The sequence below is a fragment of the Netta rufina genome (genome assembly GCF_964035555.1).
Source record: "Netta rufina genome assembly, chromosome: 1".
Classification (NCBI taxonomy): Eukaryota; Metazoa; Chordata; class Aves; order Anseriformes; family Anatidae; genus Netta; species Netta rufina.
In genome coordinates, this window is record NC_140123.1 from 147,228,341 (window position 1) to 147,243,483 (window position 15,143).

At 43.6% G+C, this 15,143-nt stretch overlaps 1 protein-coding gene across 1 annotated transcript in view; it reads left to right on the forward strand.

Moving 5' to 3' along the window:
• Positions 1–14,112: 14,112 nt before the first annotated feature.
• TRIM24 (tripartite motif containing 24) overlaps positions 14,113–15,143 on the forward strand; it is a gene marked incomplete at its 5' end in the record, with an annotated part of 63,936 nt that continues 62,905 nt past the window's right edge. Inside the window, one exon of the mRNA XM_084306535.1 lies at positions 14,113–14,536. Coding sequence (XP_084162661.1) covers positions 14,113–14,536 — 424 coding nt within the window. The remainder of the gene's footprint in view (positions 14,537–15,143) is intronic.

Below are 15,143 nucleotides of genomic sequence, written 5' to 3' on the forward strand. Positions count from 1 at the left end.
CCCAAAATCTCTCAGTATTCTTAGGTTCCAAAATACCAGCTCTATTGGTACTCAAAATATAGCTTCCCACCTTCTTCATTTTCCTCACCCTGCATTTCTAGGCTACATCAGGGTTGTGATACCCACAGGATTTCAGCCTGTGCAGGAAATGACTGAAATACTGCTTTTATGAAGACTGATGTATGAGAGGTAATTGTTGGTTGCTTGTAAGTCTGAATCACTCAATTGTTAGTGGCTTGCAATATCACTAACGAAGTTTCTTTTTTCCTCTACCTTGTTGAAGTGAAAGAGGCTCTTTTCTTTTATTTGAAACGCTGCTTTTCTTTGGCTTCCTGTATTTCCTCTGAAAGTCCTTAGGCATTTTTCTTAATATAACCCTGTGCCTTGGCTACAGCACATCACAGATAATCGTATAAGAACAGTGTGGTGTATCTGATATGACTACTGCATGACTCTGATCTGACATGATCTTGCTGTAATGCTGTTGGGACATGATTGCTATATTGCAGTGAGCATAGAGGTGGCACAGTGTTAGAGGGAAAGCATAAAGGCTACAATAGAAATGCAGGGAAATTGGAAAGAATGCAGTGAAATGTGGCAAAAAGTGAGTAAAGGAATGGAAGAGCAAATTAACATTAAATACATTCAGGAAAAAATACTGAAGGGTAAACACTGCTAATGTCTGCAGATACTGGAGATGCAGATACTGTGACAATGCGAATAGCTTTTTTTTATATAGAAGAATGTACTTAGAGAAAATGAGGTAGGAAAACAAAAGAAAAACATTAACAAATGCACTCAGAATTACGATAGTCTTTGGACTGTGGCATCATATTCTGGGGCAAGAGTGGGGCTTCTAACTTGAGATACTGAGCATTCACATCTGGGCAAACCTGTAGAAAATTACTGAAGGGAAAATTTTGCTCTGGCCTGTTGGATAACCATCAATTATTTAAAGCAGCTTCTATATCTTGACTTCTACAATTCAGTGGACAAGTATAGTTTTATGTAGTTTTATCGCAGCTATTTTTTTTTAAGTTAATATACATATATTTTTAAAACACTCCTGTCTTGGTTGTTTAATTTTCTCAAGGGAGAAAGAGTTGCCATGCTTCCAGCTCAATACAGATTCTATTCAGGTCCATTTTCACATCAATCCTTCTTACTTTGGCACACTCCTGTGATTAGTCAAGTAGAAGCTAAGAAATAAAATAATATATTGTATTGGGCTTACATGGCAAGGGTTTGATAGCAGGGAGCTACAGGGGTGGCCTCTGTGAGCTGAGCCCAGCAGCTGCCAGATCAGAGCCAGCTCCCACTGGCTCCAAAAAGGACCCACTGCTGGCAGAGCCAAGCTATGAGCAACGCTGGTTGCACCTCTGTGAGAGCAGATTTAAGAAAGGGAAAATCTGCTGTGCAACAGCAGCTGGGAGAGAGGAGTGAGAAAATGTAGAGAGAAGCAGCTGTGCAGCGCCCAAGGCCAGTGCAGCAGGAAGGCAGGAGGTGCTCCAGGCATGCAGCAGCAGTTCCCCTGCGGCCTGTGGAGAGGCCCCTGGTGGAGCAGGCTGTCCCCCTGCAGCCCATGGGTCCCACATGGAGCAGATCTCCACGCTGCAGCCCCCCCATGGGTGGAGGAGCCCCCGGTTGGAGCAGGTGGATGTGGCCTGGAGGAGGCTGTGGCCCATGGAGTGCCCCTGCAGGCGTAGGACCTGCTCTGGCCCTGCTCATGTGCTGGAGCTGCAGCCTGTGGAGAGGAGCCCTCTTTTCCATTGTATTCTCTCGCCCCTCTTCCTTTGAGGAGGGGGAGTGCGAGAGGGGTTGTGATGACGTTCAGCTTCCCAGCAGGATGAAACCACCATGTGTATTTTGGGAAGGTGGACTAACATTTTCAGTCACTCTATGAAACCATGGTTAGGGACATTAGGACAGACTGTCAGGAAGTACAACTTGGTCTAGTTCTATCTACTTCAGTGGAGTTATGCCGAAGTGTTTTTGCTGATAATCTGAATTTTAGGTATTCTTTCTTACGATCTTTTAATAAAGTATAATCTCTGTAAAAATGTATAACTTGGAATAATTTTCTTTTGGTCCTTATCTGAAATAAAAATCATGTCATTAGCTGTAAGTTTTGTCCCAAGATGGAGTAAAATGCACCCAGTCATTACTTGAGAGCAAAACTAAATTTGCAATATTCTTTCTTACTTTAATCTTTTACTGGATGACAATAATGGCACAATAGAAAGTACTTCTGAGTTCCAACTTCATTTTAACTTTTAGGATATCTGCTGGCTGAACATTATTTATATGACTTCTAATTACAACAGTATGTGAGACATCTCAGTCTTTGAGGTCCCTCACAACATACCCATGGGACAGGAAAATGCTATTTTTGTGTAAATGCAAATGGAGCTGTAGACTCACTAAGTCGCCCTGGCAAGCATGTGATATTTATTTAAAAAAAAAAAAAAAAAAAAGAATCTAGTTGTCTTTGATCCCAGAGTATGTCTCTAATAGATGAACCAACACCCCCAAAATCAAAACCAAAAAACATTAAAATTAAAGATACTGTAGATTAAGATACTCCTTTGCAATACAGCTTGTTTGAAAGGAAGTAAAGGAAATAAATTAGGCATTTAGATAGTTACATACTACCCATGGTTCTGTAGAATTGCATATATCTGCAAAGAAAACAAATCTGGAGTGCTGCATTGCACAACTTCATAACACTGCAGTTAGATTTCTCCTTGTATTTACAGACTGGTTTATTTTAAAATCTATTCAAGCATTGGAAAGTCATAAATATGCAGCTCCACAGATCTGGAGGTCAGATTTCTGTGACTGTAATAGATAGCTTCCGCTTATGAAGCTCTCCAATTTATGGTCAAACTCTGCTTGCTTTACTTGCATGTTTGATTTACAATGGAAATACGCATGTGAGTGAATAAGCAGGTTTTGTCACAATATTATATGGTTCTACAGTGCTGACAATGCTCCAACTGAAAAAAATAAATAAAAATTAAAAAATACATACACTAAGGCACTAATCTAAAAGAGGCAGAATATGTAGAATATGATGGTTTGGTAGGTACATTTCTAAGAGGTGTAACAGCACTTGCACAGTTTCATAGGAAAGATAATTGAATCAAGATATAAGGCTGTTTTTCTCTCCTTGCTAATATTTCTGAGGGTTCATACCAATGGAGTTGAAGCCTCGTTTTGACTCCTCTAGTAATATTATGAATTTTAAATAAAACAAGTCAACAGATACAAAAGCTGGCATCAGTCTTAACCTCTTCAATTTTGCCGGCACATCAGCATGCGGCATTTTGGATTATGCAAACCTCCAGTCTTATTGTTCGCTACAACTGTGAGAAGGGGCAGAAACTAAAATGTTTAGCATGTAAACATTGCCCTCAGATATTCACAGAATGGCCTGACTCAAAGTCATGTAACACCTTGTCTTCTTTGTCTTCTAAACCTAGTCTTCCACTGATCCATGTGAATCACAGGCTTCTTCTGATCCTGTGGCTGATACTACTTTAATCAGGTGGTGCTGAAGGAGTTGGGGCACTGCCACTCTATTGGGGTATTTAATAAGAGAGAGACTGGATAGAACCAGCAGCCACAGATGTGCATTTCAGCTCATAATAATTAGAGGTGTATTTCCCTCACCATATGAATTCTGCTTTGTTTTGTAAAATACCATTTCTGATTGTAAGTGTAAGTAAGATTCACCCCTTTATGTTAAAGCCAGAGCAGACTATGTCTGGGAAGCCAAAACACAGGCATCAAGGTTTCATCAGCGATCCATAATTAATAAGTCATTGTCTTACAAAGATTTTCTTTCCAGCTGCCAAGAAAAGGAAGATAACCAGATAATCCCCCCACCCCTCCCAAGATATCTTAGTTGCCATTTAACAGTGCTATGTTCTTGCAGTCCATGGTTGAGCAGCTAAAGTGGCACTGCTTAACTGCTGGCACTGTTGCCAAAAGAGATGTATGTCAAACCATATGCCCAGGAAGGAATTTACCTATAGCTGGAAGTCATATGTGGAAAGGCAAAGGCAAAATTAACTTTGCCTATCTCTCACCCTTCTCCCCCACATATTAACTATACATGAAGACTTTGAGAAGGAAATGCTCTTTGATTTTTCTGTGTTTGCCTTGGTCCACATATGTCTTGTGCTAATTGAGAGTAAAATGTGTGAGTTTTAGATATTTTTTATTTAAAGTTCCTATATATGTAATCTATGTCCTTTAATTTCATTATAATATCATAAGAATTAATACCACAGGTCTTTCAATACAACAGAATGAAAAAACATGTAGAGAGGCTTGGGATTTGTGTTGGAGCCTACACAAGTCAGAGCGTAGGTGTCTCCCATGGCAAAGTCAGCTTTCAGAGCCATGAGGCCAGGTGAGTGCCTTGACCATGTGCAATACTCTTGACTTCAGTCTAGATACGAATGGCTGGAGGGCTTGGAAGGAATTATTACAGGTTAGACAGTCTTGTGCCTCTTTAGTGTGGCTTTTAGCCAGGTTTGTGACATGCTTATCCTATATTTCATTGTCTTGCCATCTATTCAGGGCTGTTCAAAGAAGCTGCATAATAAAACCGATGAGCTGGTTTGACTCCAGCTGGTCCTGATGCATCTTGTCCATTGCAGGTCCAGCTGAGTAGATTGGATGAGACCTAGGACACAGTGAAAAGGAAACTCTAAAATAGCTTGGAGGCTTTTTAAGAGGTAAATATCATTTAGTAGCTAATTGCTACTGCAAATAAAATATTCAGTAAAAAAACAAGATAATGTTTGTTACAAGATAATGTTTGTAATATCTTTCTGTTAGGATATCTGTAGCATGCTGCTTTGGCTTAAATTAACTGATTCTGAATTTTCTAATGAGCTTTGCTTCATTGAGTATCAACTCCGTAAAAGTAGCAACATGTATAATCAAAACAACCCTTCTTGCTTTCCCTGTATATGCATTCAGAGCCCAATCTCCAAATAACCTTAGAGAAAGTTCTCATTGCCTTTTTCTTCTCGTTAGTTCAGCATAGCCAACAGTAAGGCCCTTGTTTACATAAAGCAAATGTGCAATGATGCAGCAAAATCAATTTAGTCACACTGATGCAAATCCCTCATACAGATGTGATGCCTGTGTGCAAAGTAGGGCGTTTCTAAACATACATTTAAAGCAAAGTGAAAGACAGAGATTTTATTCTTCTCAACTGATTCCTTAACGTGATTCATATAGGTGCTCCTGAAAGCCTAAGCTAAAATAAAAAATAATAATAATAAAAAAAAAAATCAAAAAGAGACTTTCTGGTAAAAAATATTGGTATAATTTGACCAAGGTTCAATTAGCAGTATCATTGGTGACGAAGACATATCATGACCTTTAGGTTGCAAGTTGCAGTAGCTTTACAGGTAGATTAATACTTGAAAACAAAACAAAACACCTTTTACATTTAAACTGAGCATATTTGACCTTAAAATCATCGAGAAAATAAATATGTGATTGCATAACTCCATTTTATAGTTTTCAGAACAGAAGTGAAAATGGATGTATTTTTGGTCCTGGGCTGTTCTTAGTAATTTAATGTGATCTGTTCTCAACAAGAAGGAAAACAAACCTCTGACACTCGATAAGCATAAGAACAGAACAAAATGTACCTTACTGTGGGTATTCAGCCAAAGATCTATGGACAAAAAAATGCACAGCCTATGAAGGTGTTACTGAAAACCAGGTGGGGTCAGCAAGAGAGATGACAGTTGGAATATTAGCAATGAGAGAATGACCATTTTCCTTTACAGTCTGCAAGGGTGTGGGGAATCAGTTGTGTTTTTTTTTTTTTTTTTTATAAATAGAAGTGCTTCAGAAAATCGTGAAGTTGCTGAAATTCAGCAAAATTTCAAAAGTTCTGGTAATTTGGTAAATGTTTTGGTAAATGTCTTTTAGACTTTTTTGGAACAACAACAAAAAAAAATCAAATACTTTATGTTGCAGTATAACATTTATTTAACATAATAATAAATGAAAGACCAAAATTCAGAGTATTTTTATTGAAAGCACAGTTTTTAACTGATTCCAAACTATGTCCTAAAATCCTTTCTTTACAAAGTATTTGAAAATTGGGGAAACTTTTTCCTAATTTGAATGGAAGAACATTCTAAAATCTGGGAATCCTTTGCTAAACAAAATATTTGTTCCCCTCACAGTTAAGATAGCAGTACCAGAGGTGCTGCTTTCAGTGCTCACATTAGAGAAGTGATAAAAATATGGCATATGTGGCTTCTTTTCCATGTGCATTCACCTACTACTGTCATTATTGATGCTGAAAGGGATTGCTAAAACATTTTTCCCTCACTCCCATCCCAAGAAAGAAAAAGAAATTTCCAAAGTCCCCTTTTAGGAGTGAAACAAAGACAGACTCTCATCCTGGTGGATTAGTCTCCCAGCGGAGTCAGGTGACTTGAGAGATACTTTGAATTCCAAAGAATTTGGACCTACAGAAACATACATTCACAGGAGTTCGCAATACTTCATTCTTTCTAGCAACAGCACTAACGTTAACAAGAACCCTAGCTGGAATCCTCATTGGAGAAAGAGACGGGGGCAAGGGAAGTGCTTAGACAGGTAGGAAGCTAAACACTCAATTATCATTGCATTTAGAATCCACAGGCATTACGGCTATACCCCCTACTTTATAATTCCTGAGATTACTGAGATTTAACAAACAGAAGCTGTGGCCCCCGCTGGATAATTCCCGAGTCCCTTGAAATGAGTCTAATACCCAACAGGGTTACTCGTGCTGCTGCAGACAGCTATTTCTGGCCTTTTATATGTCAGAAAAGAAACTGGATGTGACGGATTTGGAGCTGCCCTGTGATAATTTAGGAATAAGGTCTGTTGGCCTGGTTATTTGGACGAATATCTGAGTTTAACTCATTAAGGGTGGACTTGCAACTCCATTCCTAAATTCTCTTTTGGGCAGTCTGTACTGACGATGCTGGGGTGCTCCACTTCCATTGAGACTGCACAGCCAGGGAGCACGAGGGCTTTAACGGGAACAGAGAGAGTTTTGAACCACAGCACGAGCCACCTCTGCACAGGCAGTCCTAGCATCGTGCTCATGCCTAGGAGAGATGTAGGCCTCCAAAGGTCCACTGCGGGTTAGAGATGGGATCTGTTTGATACAGTAATTGGCTAGAGCATTGTTAGGAGACATTAACTGGGTTTGTCTTCATGGTTAGCAATGCTAATGCCAGGTGATCATGAAATTGTCTATGGAAGTGAAGGTTAACCATAAAAAAATACATTTCTGAAGAAAAAGGAGTTTTGCGTAACATTGTCATTTTCAGCATTTTTGTCTACTACTGGGTGTTTGGAGTTGTCATGTTGGCTCTCGCTTCAGGCAAGTCCTTTTTCTGTGAAAGGGGACCGTAATACCTCATCAGATGACCCTAAGGTCATCTTGCAAAAGTACTGTGACATCTCTGAGCACGAAACTAAAGGGGAATTGTGTAGTGGTGTTGCTTTTCCACATTTTATGCTGGAGGCGTGTTGGGTGGAGCACTGGGAAGACCATGGGGTGGCTGGCCTACTCCAGGGTGTTGAACCCAGCCTCATGGAACAGCTTGCCCAGAGAAGATGTGGACGTCCCCACCAGTGGAAGTGTTTAAGGCCAGGCTGGATGGGGCTTTGGGCAGCCTGGTGTGGTGGGAGGTGTTCGTGCCCACGTCTTCGGGGTTGGAATTAGGTGATCTTCAAGGCTCCTTCCAACTGTGAGAAATACCTCAATATTTTTTTTAGACAGGGTCTTCTGTGAAGCTATTTCGTTCACAATTGCAATGGCAGGTGTCCTGCAAGCAGGAGCTCCCAGCAAAAGTCCATCATAATCTTATATTCCCTATTACCCATGCTTGATTCCTCACATTTCCTGCCTGGCTGAGTACTACAGGTTCACAAACTACTCGATGATTATTACTATACCATACATGTACAATTTTATTTGCCCAACCATTAATTTCTCATCTTCTGTTTTTTCCTGCTTCCCTCATGACTAGAAGGCCCGTGATTTTTTTGTTTTTACTGATTTTGCACTGCTTGTCCTTTTTTTCTTGGCTATTCTCCTTATTTTGGGACAGTGGGACCTCCCCCTTATCTGCTTAACATACTCCCTACTGTTATGTCACTGGTATGCCTGCACAATCACTTCTGAATATGCAAGCTCAGTGGAATTTTCCACTGCAAAAACACATTCTACTGCAAAAACACAACTTTGTTTCTCACAAAACCCAAGCCATTCTGTGATCTGTGGGGAGCTTCCAGTGCAGATGAAGCCTTGTCAAGTGATTCTCTTCTTGATTGTAAAAGAAGAGTGTCAGTGTTTATTTGCCAGTTGCAGAAGAAATATTTGACACAGGTAAATGGTACATATAATAGGACACAAAAGAGGTTTCCAAGAAACCATCCTATAATTCAGAAGTAAAGATTTTGTGTGCATGCATATGTTGGGTGAGTGTAGTATAGAAAACATGAAGCTGAAAATTCTAAGAAAAAAAATCTCAGCCAGGTTTCTGAATGTTCTCTCAATCTTTCCTGAGTGGATGAGTAGGTCGTTCACTGCAGCTTTATGGATTCTTGATTGTGGAGTTCAAGAAGGCAGCCTATAGGCCTAAGCCATATTGTAGATTAGTTTCTAATTCAGCCATCGTAGCTAGTGAGGCACTATGTTCATTCACTGCTTGTTCTAGCTGTGATGGTATGTAAAGTTCTCCTGGTTCACTGTTGCTGGGAAGGCTAATGCATTACATCTCCCTAACTGAATTTCTAACGCATTCATCTCGCCCCCAGTGAACATCCTTTATATTTTATGGTTTTCGTTGAACAGCAAAAACAACCATATATTAAGACATCCATTTGTCAAGAGAAGCTGGAATAGAAAATGCTTATTCTGGGGCAGACCTTCCCATTGGCTTCTTTGTATTGCTGCTGGTGGATTCTGGCCAAAAAGCTGCTACATCTACCTCTTGGATGACCACAGTAGCAGAAGCATTTTTTAATGATACAGATTGAGTGCTGAGTCTTCTCTGCCACTTCCTTCCCTGTTGCCACATAAAGGATAAAACTGAGCTGTCCAGATCACATTGCCAGCCACACAGCTTTATTTTGGTCCATGAGAAAACTTTGGAAAGAGACTATTTATTGTCACATGGCAGTCTTGGGAGGAGGAAATGTGCATGCCAATGCTTAGGGGTAATCCAGGAGGGGTTGTGTTTTGTAAGACCTAGTGACTACTAGAAAATCTAGAAATACAAGGAGAAGACAAACAGTGAACCAGAGACAAAAGGAAGAAATCAGAGTCAACAATTATATTCTGAGTGTATGAAGTTCCTAATTATGAGCCCTCTGTTGAGAAGTTCTGCTGGATAGTCAGCGGCCACTGCATTGTGGTTGAAGCTTCTGGAAGAGTGTGTTGCAGGTACCTAGACTGAAAATGGCAAAGGCCTAGGCTGTGGTGACAGTCTACATCTACAGAGAAGGCAAAATGCTGAGGGAATACTATTGCTTCTCGAATTTGCTTTAACTGGGTTGTCCAGAAGGACAGGATATAATAAAACTCACATATTGTGAACATGAGTAACAAGTAGCATAGCAAACTCTTAAAGTCTTCTGTGAGTGTGGAAGATGAAGGAAGAGATGAAGTAATCTGTTACTGGTTGTTTCCTGCAGCTAGTCAACGTGACTTCCAGATTTTCTAAGCTGACTCTGCATCAGCTTATCACGATCCTCATTTTGCCTCTGCTGGTTTATCTCATCCTAGTGAAACACTGAGGAGGCCAACAAGTCAATATTTCTGACAGAAACTAGATCAAACTGGCCGCTGCTTTTAAACTGAAGACATTTTTCAGACTTTTTCCAAGCAGCCCCAAGCAGCTCCTAGAGCTAGAGTCCCTCTGTCACAGATTATTGAAATTTGAAATCCTGTATTGAATAAAAATTTTACTAGTTGTCTTTGGGGGACAACTGGGACATAGACGTGAGGGCTGCCATCTGTGTCATCCCATTGATGAACTTAAGTTTTGCTGATGAACGGGCCAAGTTGCCATCCAGGATTTACTTGTTTTTTTTTTGGTTTCAAGATTTGCAGTCCCTCCCTAAGTGGTCTAAAAGAATTATTTGTGGGGCCTTTGGAAGCAAAAGGTTGTTCGGTTTGCTCTGGATTCCCTACTACTTCTTGTTTTTGAATGGTCTGGCCTACGGTAAGTATAGCTCCAGTTGCTCAGCCCCATACAGCTACCTGAGGTACGCCTAATGCTAATTTTTTTTTCTCACAGGGAAAACCTCTCTCCTGGGAACCCATTATTTTATTAGGGGGCTCTCAAGAAGAGGGTTGATGTTGAGAATTCTGGGGAATCTGTTTTACTTGTCTGACCTGTCTGCTGTCTACTCCAGTTTGGGATCACCCAGCTGACACTGCATTGTCCCATCCCATTTCTCAACTGCAATTAACAATGCCATGCATCAGTTCTGCCCAGGTAAGGATGGGTTGAAAGCAAGGCTGGCCATCCTGTGCATTATGCTCTACATTTTTCTTTATTTTGCCCCTTTTTGCAATGAATTGCAGTTTTAGGGCAGTGGAGACTCCCCTTATCAGTGGATTCATGGCTTGAAGGTGAGGGTCTGCAGGGGCTGATATAGGGTAATTACCATGTGTACCCCTGTAGTTCATAGCCTGGATGCAGTCTGTCTTTGCAATGGCAGTAGAGTTTGCCCAATGATGATATTGATCATTAGGACTCCCCTTTCCCAAGGTCTATGTCCCCTGTCCAACACACTGTCCAGTGTGTGATGAAGTATGATTCAGTGTTAGGGTCCAGTCCCTTGTTTAGAAACACTCCTGGTCCCCAGAAACCATCCACCTCAATTTGGTCTAACATATGACAATCTCCTCTGGTTAAGGAGATGTACCACAAATATTCAGTCTTGATTTCACCAGGCTTCTGCCCATATTTTTCCTGCAAACTAGCCCATTGAAGGGGATCCCATGAAATAGTCTTTGTCATATTTCTTAGGTCGCTTCCTTAGGCTCCAGCAGATGACTCAGTTTTAATAAGAGGGGATACTGTAAATTCATTTGGTGGCAAGAGTTAGATGAATCAGAGGTTGCTGTAGAATCTGGATCATCCAACTCATCCTCAACACTCAGATCGTGACTGGGGTCTTCCCAAATATCTCCATCCCAATCTTCTGGAAACACTATTAGCTTATGGATTTTTGCAGGATCTGGGGCCTGAGGGTTGGGGCACCCAAGTTATTATTTCTAGCTTGTCCTCTATGTTTTGTTTTTTCCTTTTTCTCCCTCAATAATTTCTGTAATTGTTCTATTTGCAGTGATAACAGTATTTCACGCCTTTTTCTTTGTTCAACCTCATCTCCTAACATATTCATTTCATTTACTTTACACTCCTTATGTGGACTTGCTGCTTCCAAACACGTTTCAAACATTTTGCATATGATTCCATTTTCTTTACCATTTTTCAGTTTCTTTCTTCTGAGGTTTAACCATTCCTCTACTTTACTCCAGTTATTTCAGATTTTGGCGATGGGTTAACTCCGTGTCTCCATAAGCAGTCAGTGATTGAACATGCCATCCTGCTAACTATGCCAATATTTGTCACAGGTGAATGATTAAAACAAGTTCTCATCATGAGGTTAACCAAAAAGATTTATTAATCATGTTTAAATAGAATTAGTGACTAAACAGAAATGGTCGTCAGGCACTCTATTATGGTTAACTGGCAGTCGAACCTTCTACTACTTACTCTGCGCCAAATAATTAAGCTAGTTTGATGTGTACAAAATGTTGCTCAAGCTTGACGTATATATAAATGTTGCATGCATAAAGAAATGTTGCTTAAACATACAATAAGGGATCTTTCAACCTTGAGGTTGAGTAACCTTGAGAGGCATCCCTGTTCACAGGGAGATCACCACCATGCAGCCCACTGTCATGCAGAAGAGCTCAGTGGACTCTAGTGACTACAGATATTTACACTCTAAAACTGTTGACTTGTAGTCAAATTTCTTCCTTTTACAGTCATACATTATGTGCTATTTTTCTCTTTCTTGTTAGTAATTTCTCAACTATATCAGTTCTGGGTAGGAATTCATGTTTTGGGCAGTCAGTTTAGTTCCTGACATGGCATGACTCTGCACTGTTTTGCAAATTTTGCATACCACGTCAGCTTCAGATAGGCCTGCTTATCAGCACTGCCTGAACCAAAGAACCATCAGTGTGAGACAGAGGGGATGTACCCACCACACGCTGATGGCCAGAAGCTGTGTGTCTGTGGTCCAAAACCAGTGTGGCTATGTTAGAATAAGGGGGTGCAGCATCTTTATTAATTATTTCCACATTTTGTGTGAGTAATGCAGTTACATTTCAAGGCTTTCTTCTTCACTCTGTTGTCTTACTATAGTGAATGCCTGGTTGTATTGGGATGGCTATTTCTTAATACTTGTAGCTCTTGCCGTGAGTACTCCTAATACGATTCCCTCACTAACAGCAAGGAGAGCAGGATTTTACATTCAAATTCAAATAATCCAAGTTCAAACATTTATTTTAAATCAGGTGCAGTTTGAATGCCATGTGACTACAGATTTTACAGTGCAGTTTGAGTGCACTTTGTAAACATCCCAAGCAAACAAACTCTGCAGGAAACAAAATGATATCATTTTAGTAATGTCTGGGACACTGGCTTTTCATGGAAATTATGATTTCCAGGAAAGCGTCTGTCCAAATCCTTTGCAGGATGGTTGTTGTACCTTTAGATAATCTCTATTTTCCTGTCTAGATGCCTGTTGGTGAAACAGCTTACACTAGTGACAGAAACTGCCTGGTTTGATGATCTCCTGGCTTTCTGTCGTTCCTCAAAAATAGATTACTTGTTGACTTTCTAATCATGTTTGCTATCAAAACTAATCAGATGTACTTCAGTTATCACTTGCTTCCTGGCAGGCCCATTCCAGTGGTATTTTGATACTTTTCACCTTATAGAACTTGTACCATCATCATTAGCTTTAATTCCTGAGTCTGTTTCATCACTAATGTTTACACGTTCTCAGCATGTTAGCTCCTGTTGCAAGGAATTAGAAGAACATCATTGCTCTGTGTCCCATAGCCAAGGTGGGGGCTGGAGAAAGAGGACGGGGTGTAAGCAGAGGGAGAGGCAGAAGGTGTGCTCCAGGAAAGTGTGGCGGGTGACATTTTTCTTGGTGTGTTGGCAGCTCAGAAGGCATGGCTGGTCCCCTGTGTTGATATTTGTAAGCAGGGAATGATATTTATCGCTTAAAAGTTCCTCACCCTAACTCCAAAGCTGGTTCCTTCCTCCCCCCCAACAACCTGTAGTATGGTTTTGTTATTATGGTGAATTATGGATGTGAGACATGCCAAATCATGGCACTGCTCCTGTAAGCAGTTGTCCTATGAGCTAAAGAAATTAGTCTTTTGTCATGTGTGGCTTCTTTATGCTCGTGTTTACTAGTGGTTGATGGTGGGGTCCAGGTTGGATCACCACTGGCCTGGGACTGAACCGTAGGCAGTGTTGTATGTAGGGAAGTGTACTCCAAGCATTTGACACAGTAAAGCGTTGAGTCCAAACCACCACCGCACTTTTTTACTTTTGCCGATCGCCAACCAACTTCACCCAGCTCACACACCTGCGCGGGCCGGCGCGGACACCCCACGCCACACCGCACACAGACACCTCCACAGGCGGCGAGGGGCCGAACCCCCTTCACACCCCTTCTGTGGGGCAGCCATTAGCGCGAGGGCTGAGGGCTGAGGGCGGGGCGGCGGCGGCAGCGGGCGGGCCCCCGCCAACGGCCGCCATGGGCGGTGCCTCGGGGCGGGCGGGCGCTCCCCGCACGTCGCCGTTCGGGGGCGTGGCCGGCCGGGCGGGGCGGGGCGGGGCGGGGCGTGCCGGCCGTTGGCCGTGCGGCGCGGCGGGGCAGGCACAACCCCGCGGGCAGCGGCGGGGGCAGCGGGGCCGCCCCGCCTCTCTCCCTCCCTCCCTCCCTCCCCTCGCAGCTCCGGGCAGGACAATGGAGGAGGCGGCGGCGGCGGCGGCTGTGGCAGCGGCAGCGGCAGCAGCAGCAGCGGCAGGGGGGGCCCTGCCCTGCCCGGTTGATCGCGGTGGCGGTGGCGGTGGTGGCGGTGGGGCGGCGGCGGCGCTGAGCGGGGAGAACGAGGCCGAGAGCCGGCAGGGCCCGGCGGAGCGCGGCGGGGAGGCGGCGCCGCTCAACCTGTTGGACACTTGCGGCGTGTGCGGGCAGCCCATCCAGAGCCGCCGGCCCAAGCTGCTGCCCTGCCTGCACTCCGTCTGCCTGCGCTGCCTGCCGCCGCCCGACCGCTACCTCATGCTGCCCCCCGCCGGCCCCCCCGTGCCCACCGCCGCCCCCCACAAGGAGCCGCAGCCGCCGGCGCCCCCCTCCCCGCCCGGCTCCTCGCCCCTGCACTGCACGCCCGGTAAGCCGCGTGTCGCGACAGGCAGGGAAGGGGGAGGAGGGGGCGTTGTGCTGTCGCGATGTGGGGCTGGACGGCAGGTGGCGGGGCGCAGGGCTTCCCTGCGCTTTTCTAATTCGCCTTTTTAATTCGCTTTTCAAATTTCCCACCTCCCTGCTGCCCTCCTTCCTTCCCTCCTTCCTCCCCACGGTCCCGGCAGGGTCTCTCTCCCCCTTTGCCGCTGGTCCACGTGGATGGAGAGGGGGTCGCGGGATGGGTTGGGTGTAAAAGCTCCCCCCCCCCGATCGGCTCTGCCCAGCACAAAGTTTCGGACAGCCCGCCTGCTGCCGCCGGGGGGGTGTGCAAACGCAGCCTGGTGATGGGCGAGGGACGGCTCCAGGCTGGGAGCAGCTTGCTGAGGCTCCTGATCCCAGCCCTGGTTGGTGGGCTGCTGGGTTGGGTTACAGGCGGCTGCATCCTAGGAGAAGGTGGCAGCAGGCATCCTCTAGTGGAAACGGGTGGAGGTCCTGGAGAGTCTCAACCGAAAATGAAATGAAAACTGAGCTTGTTTACGGGATGTGATGGATAGCGCTGCTCGTGCTTTTCTGGGATACGCGGGGGGGGGGGGGGG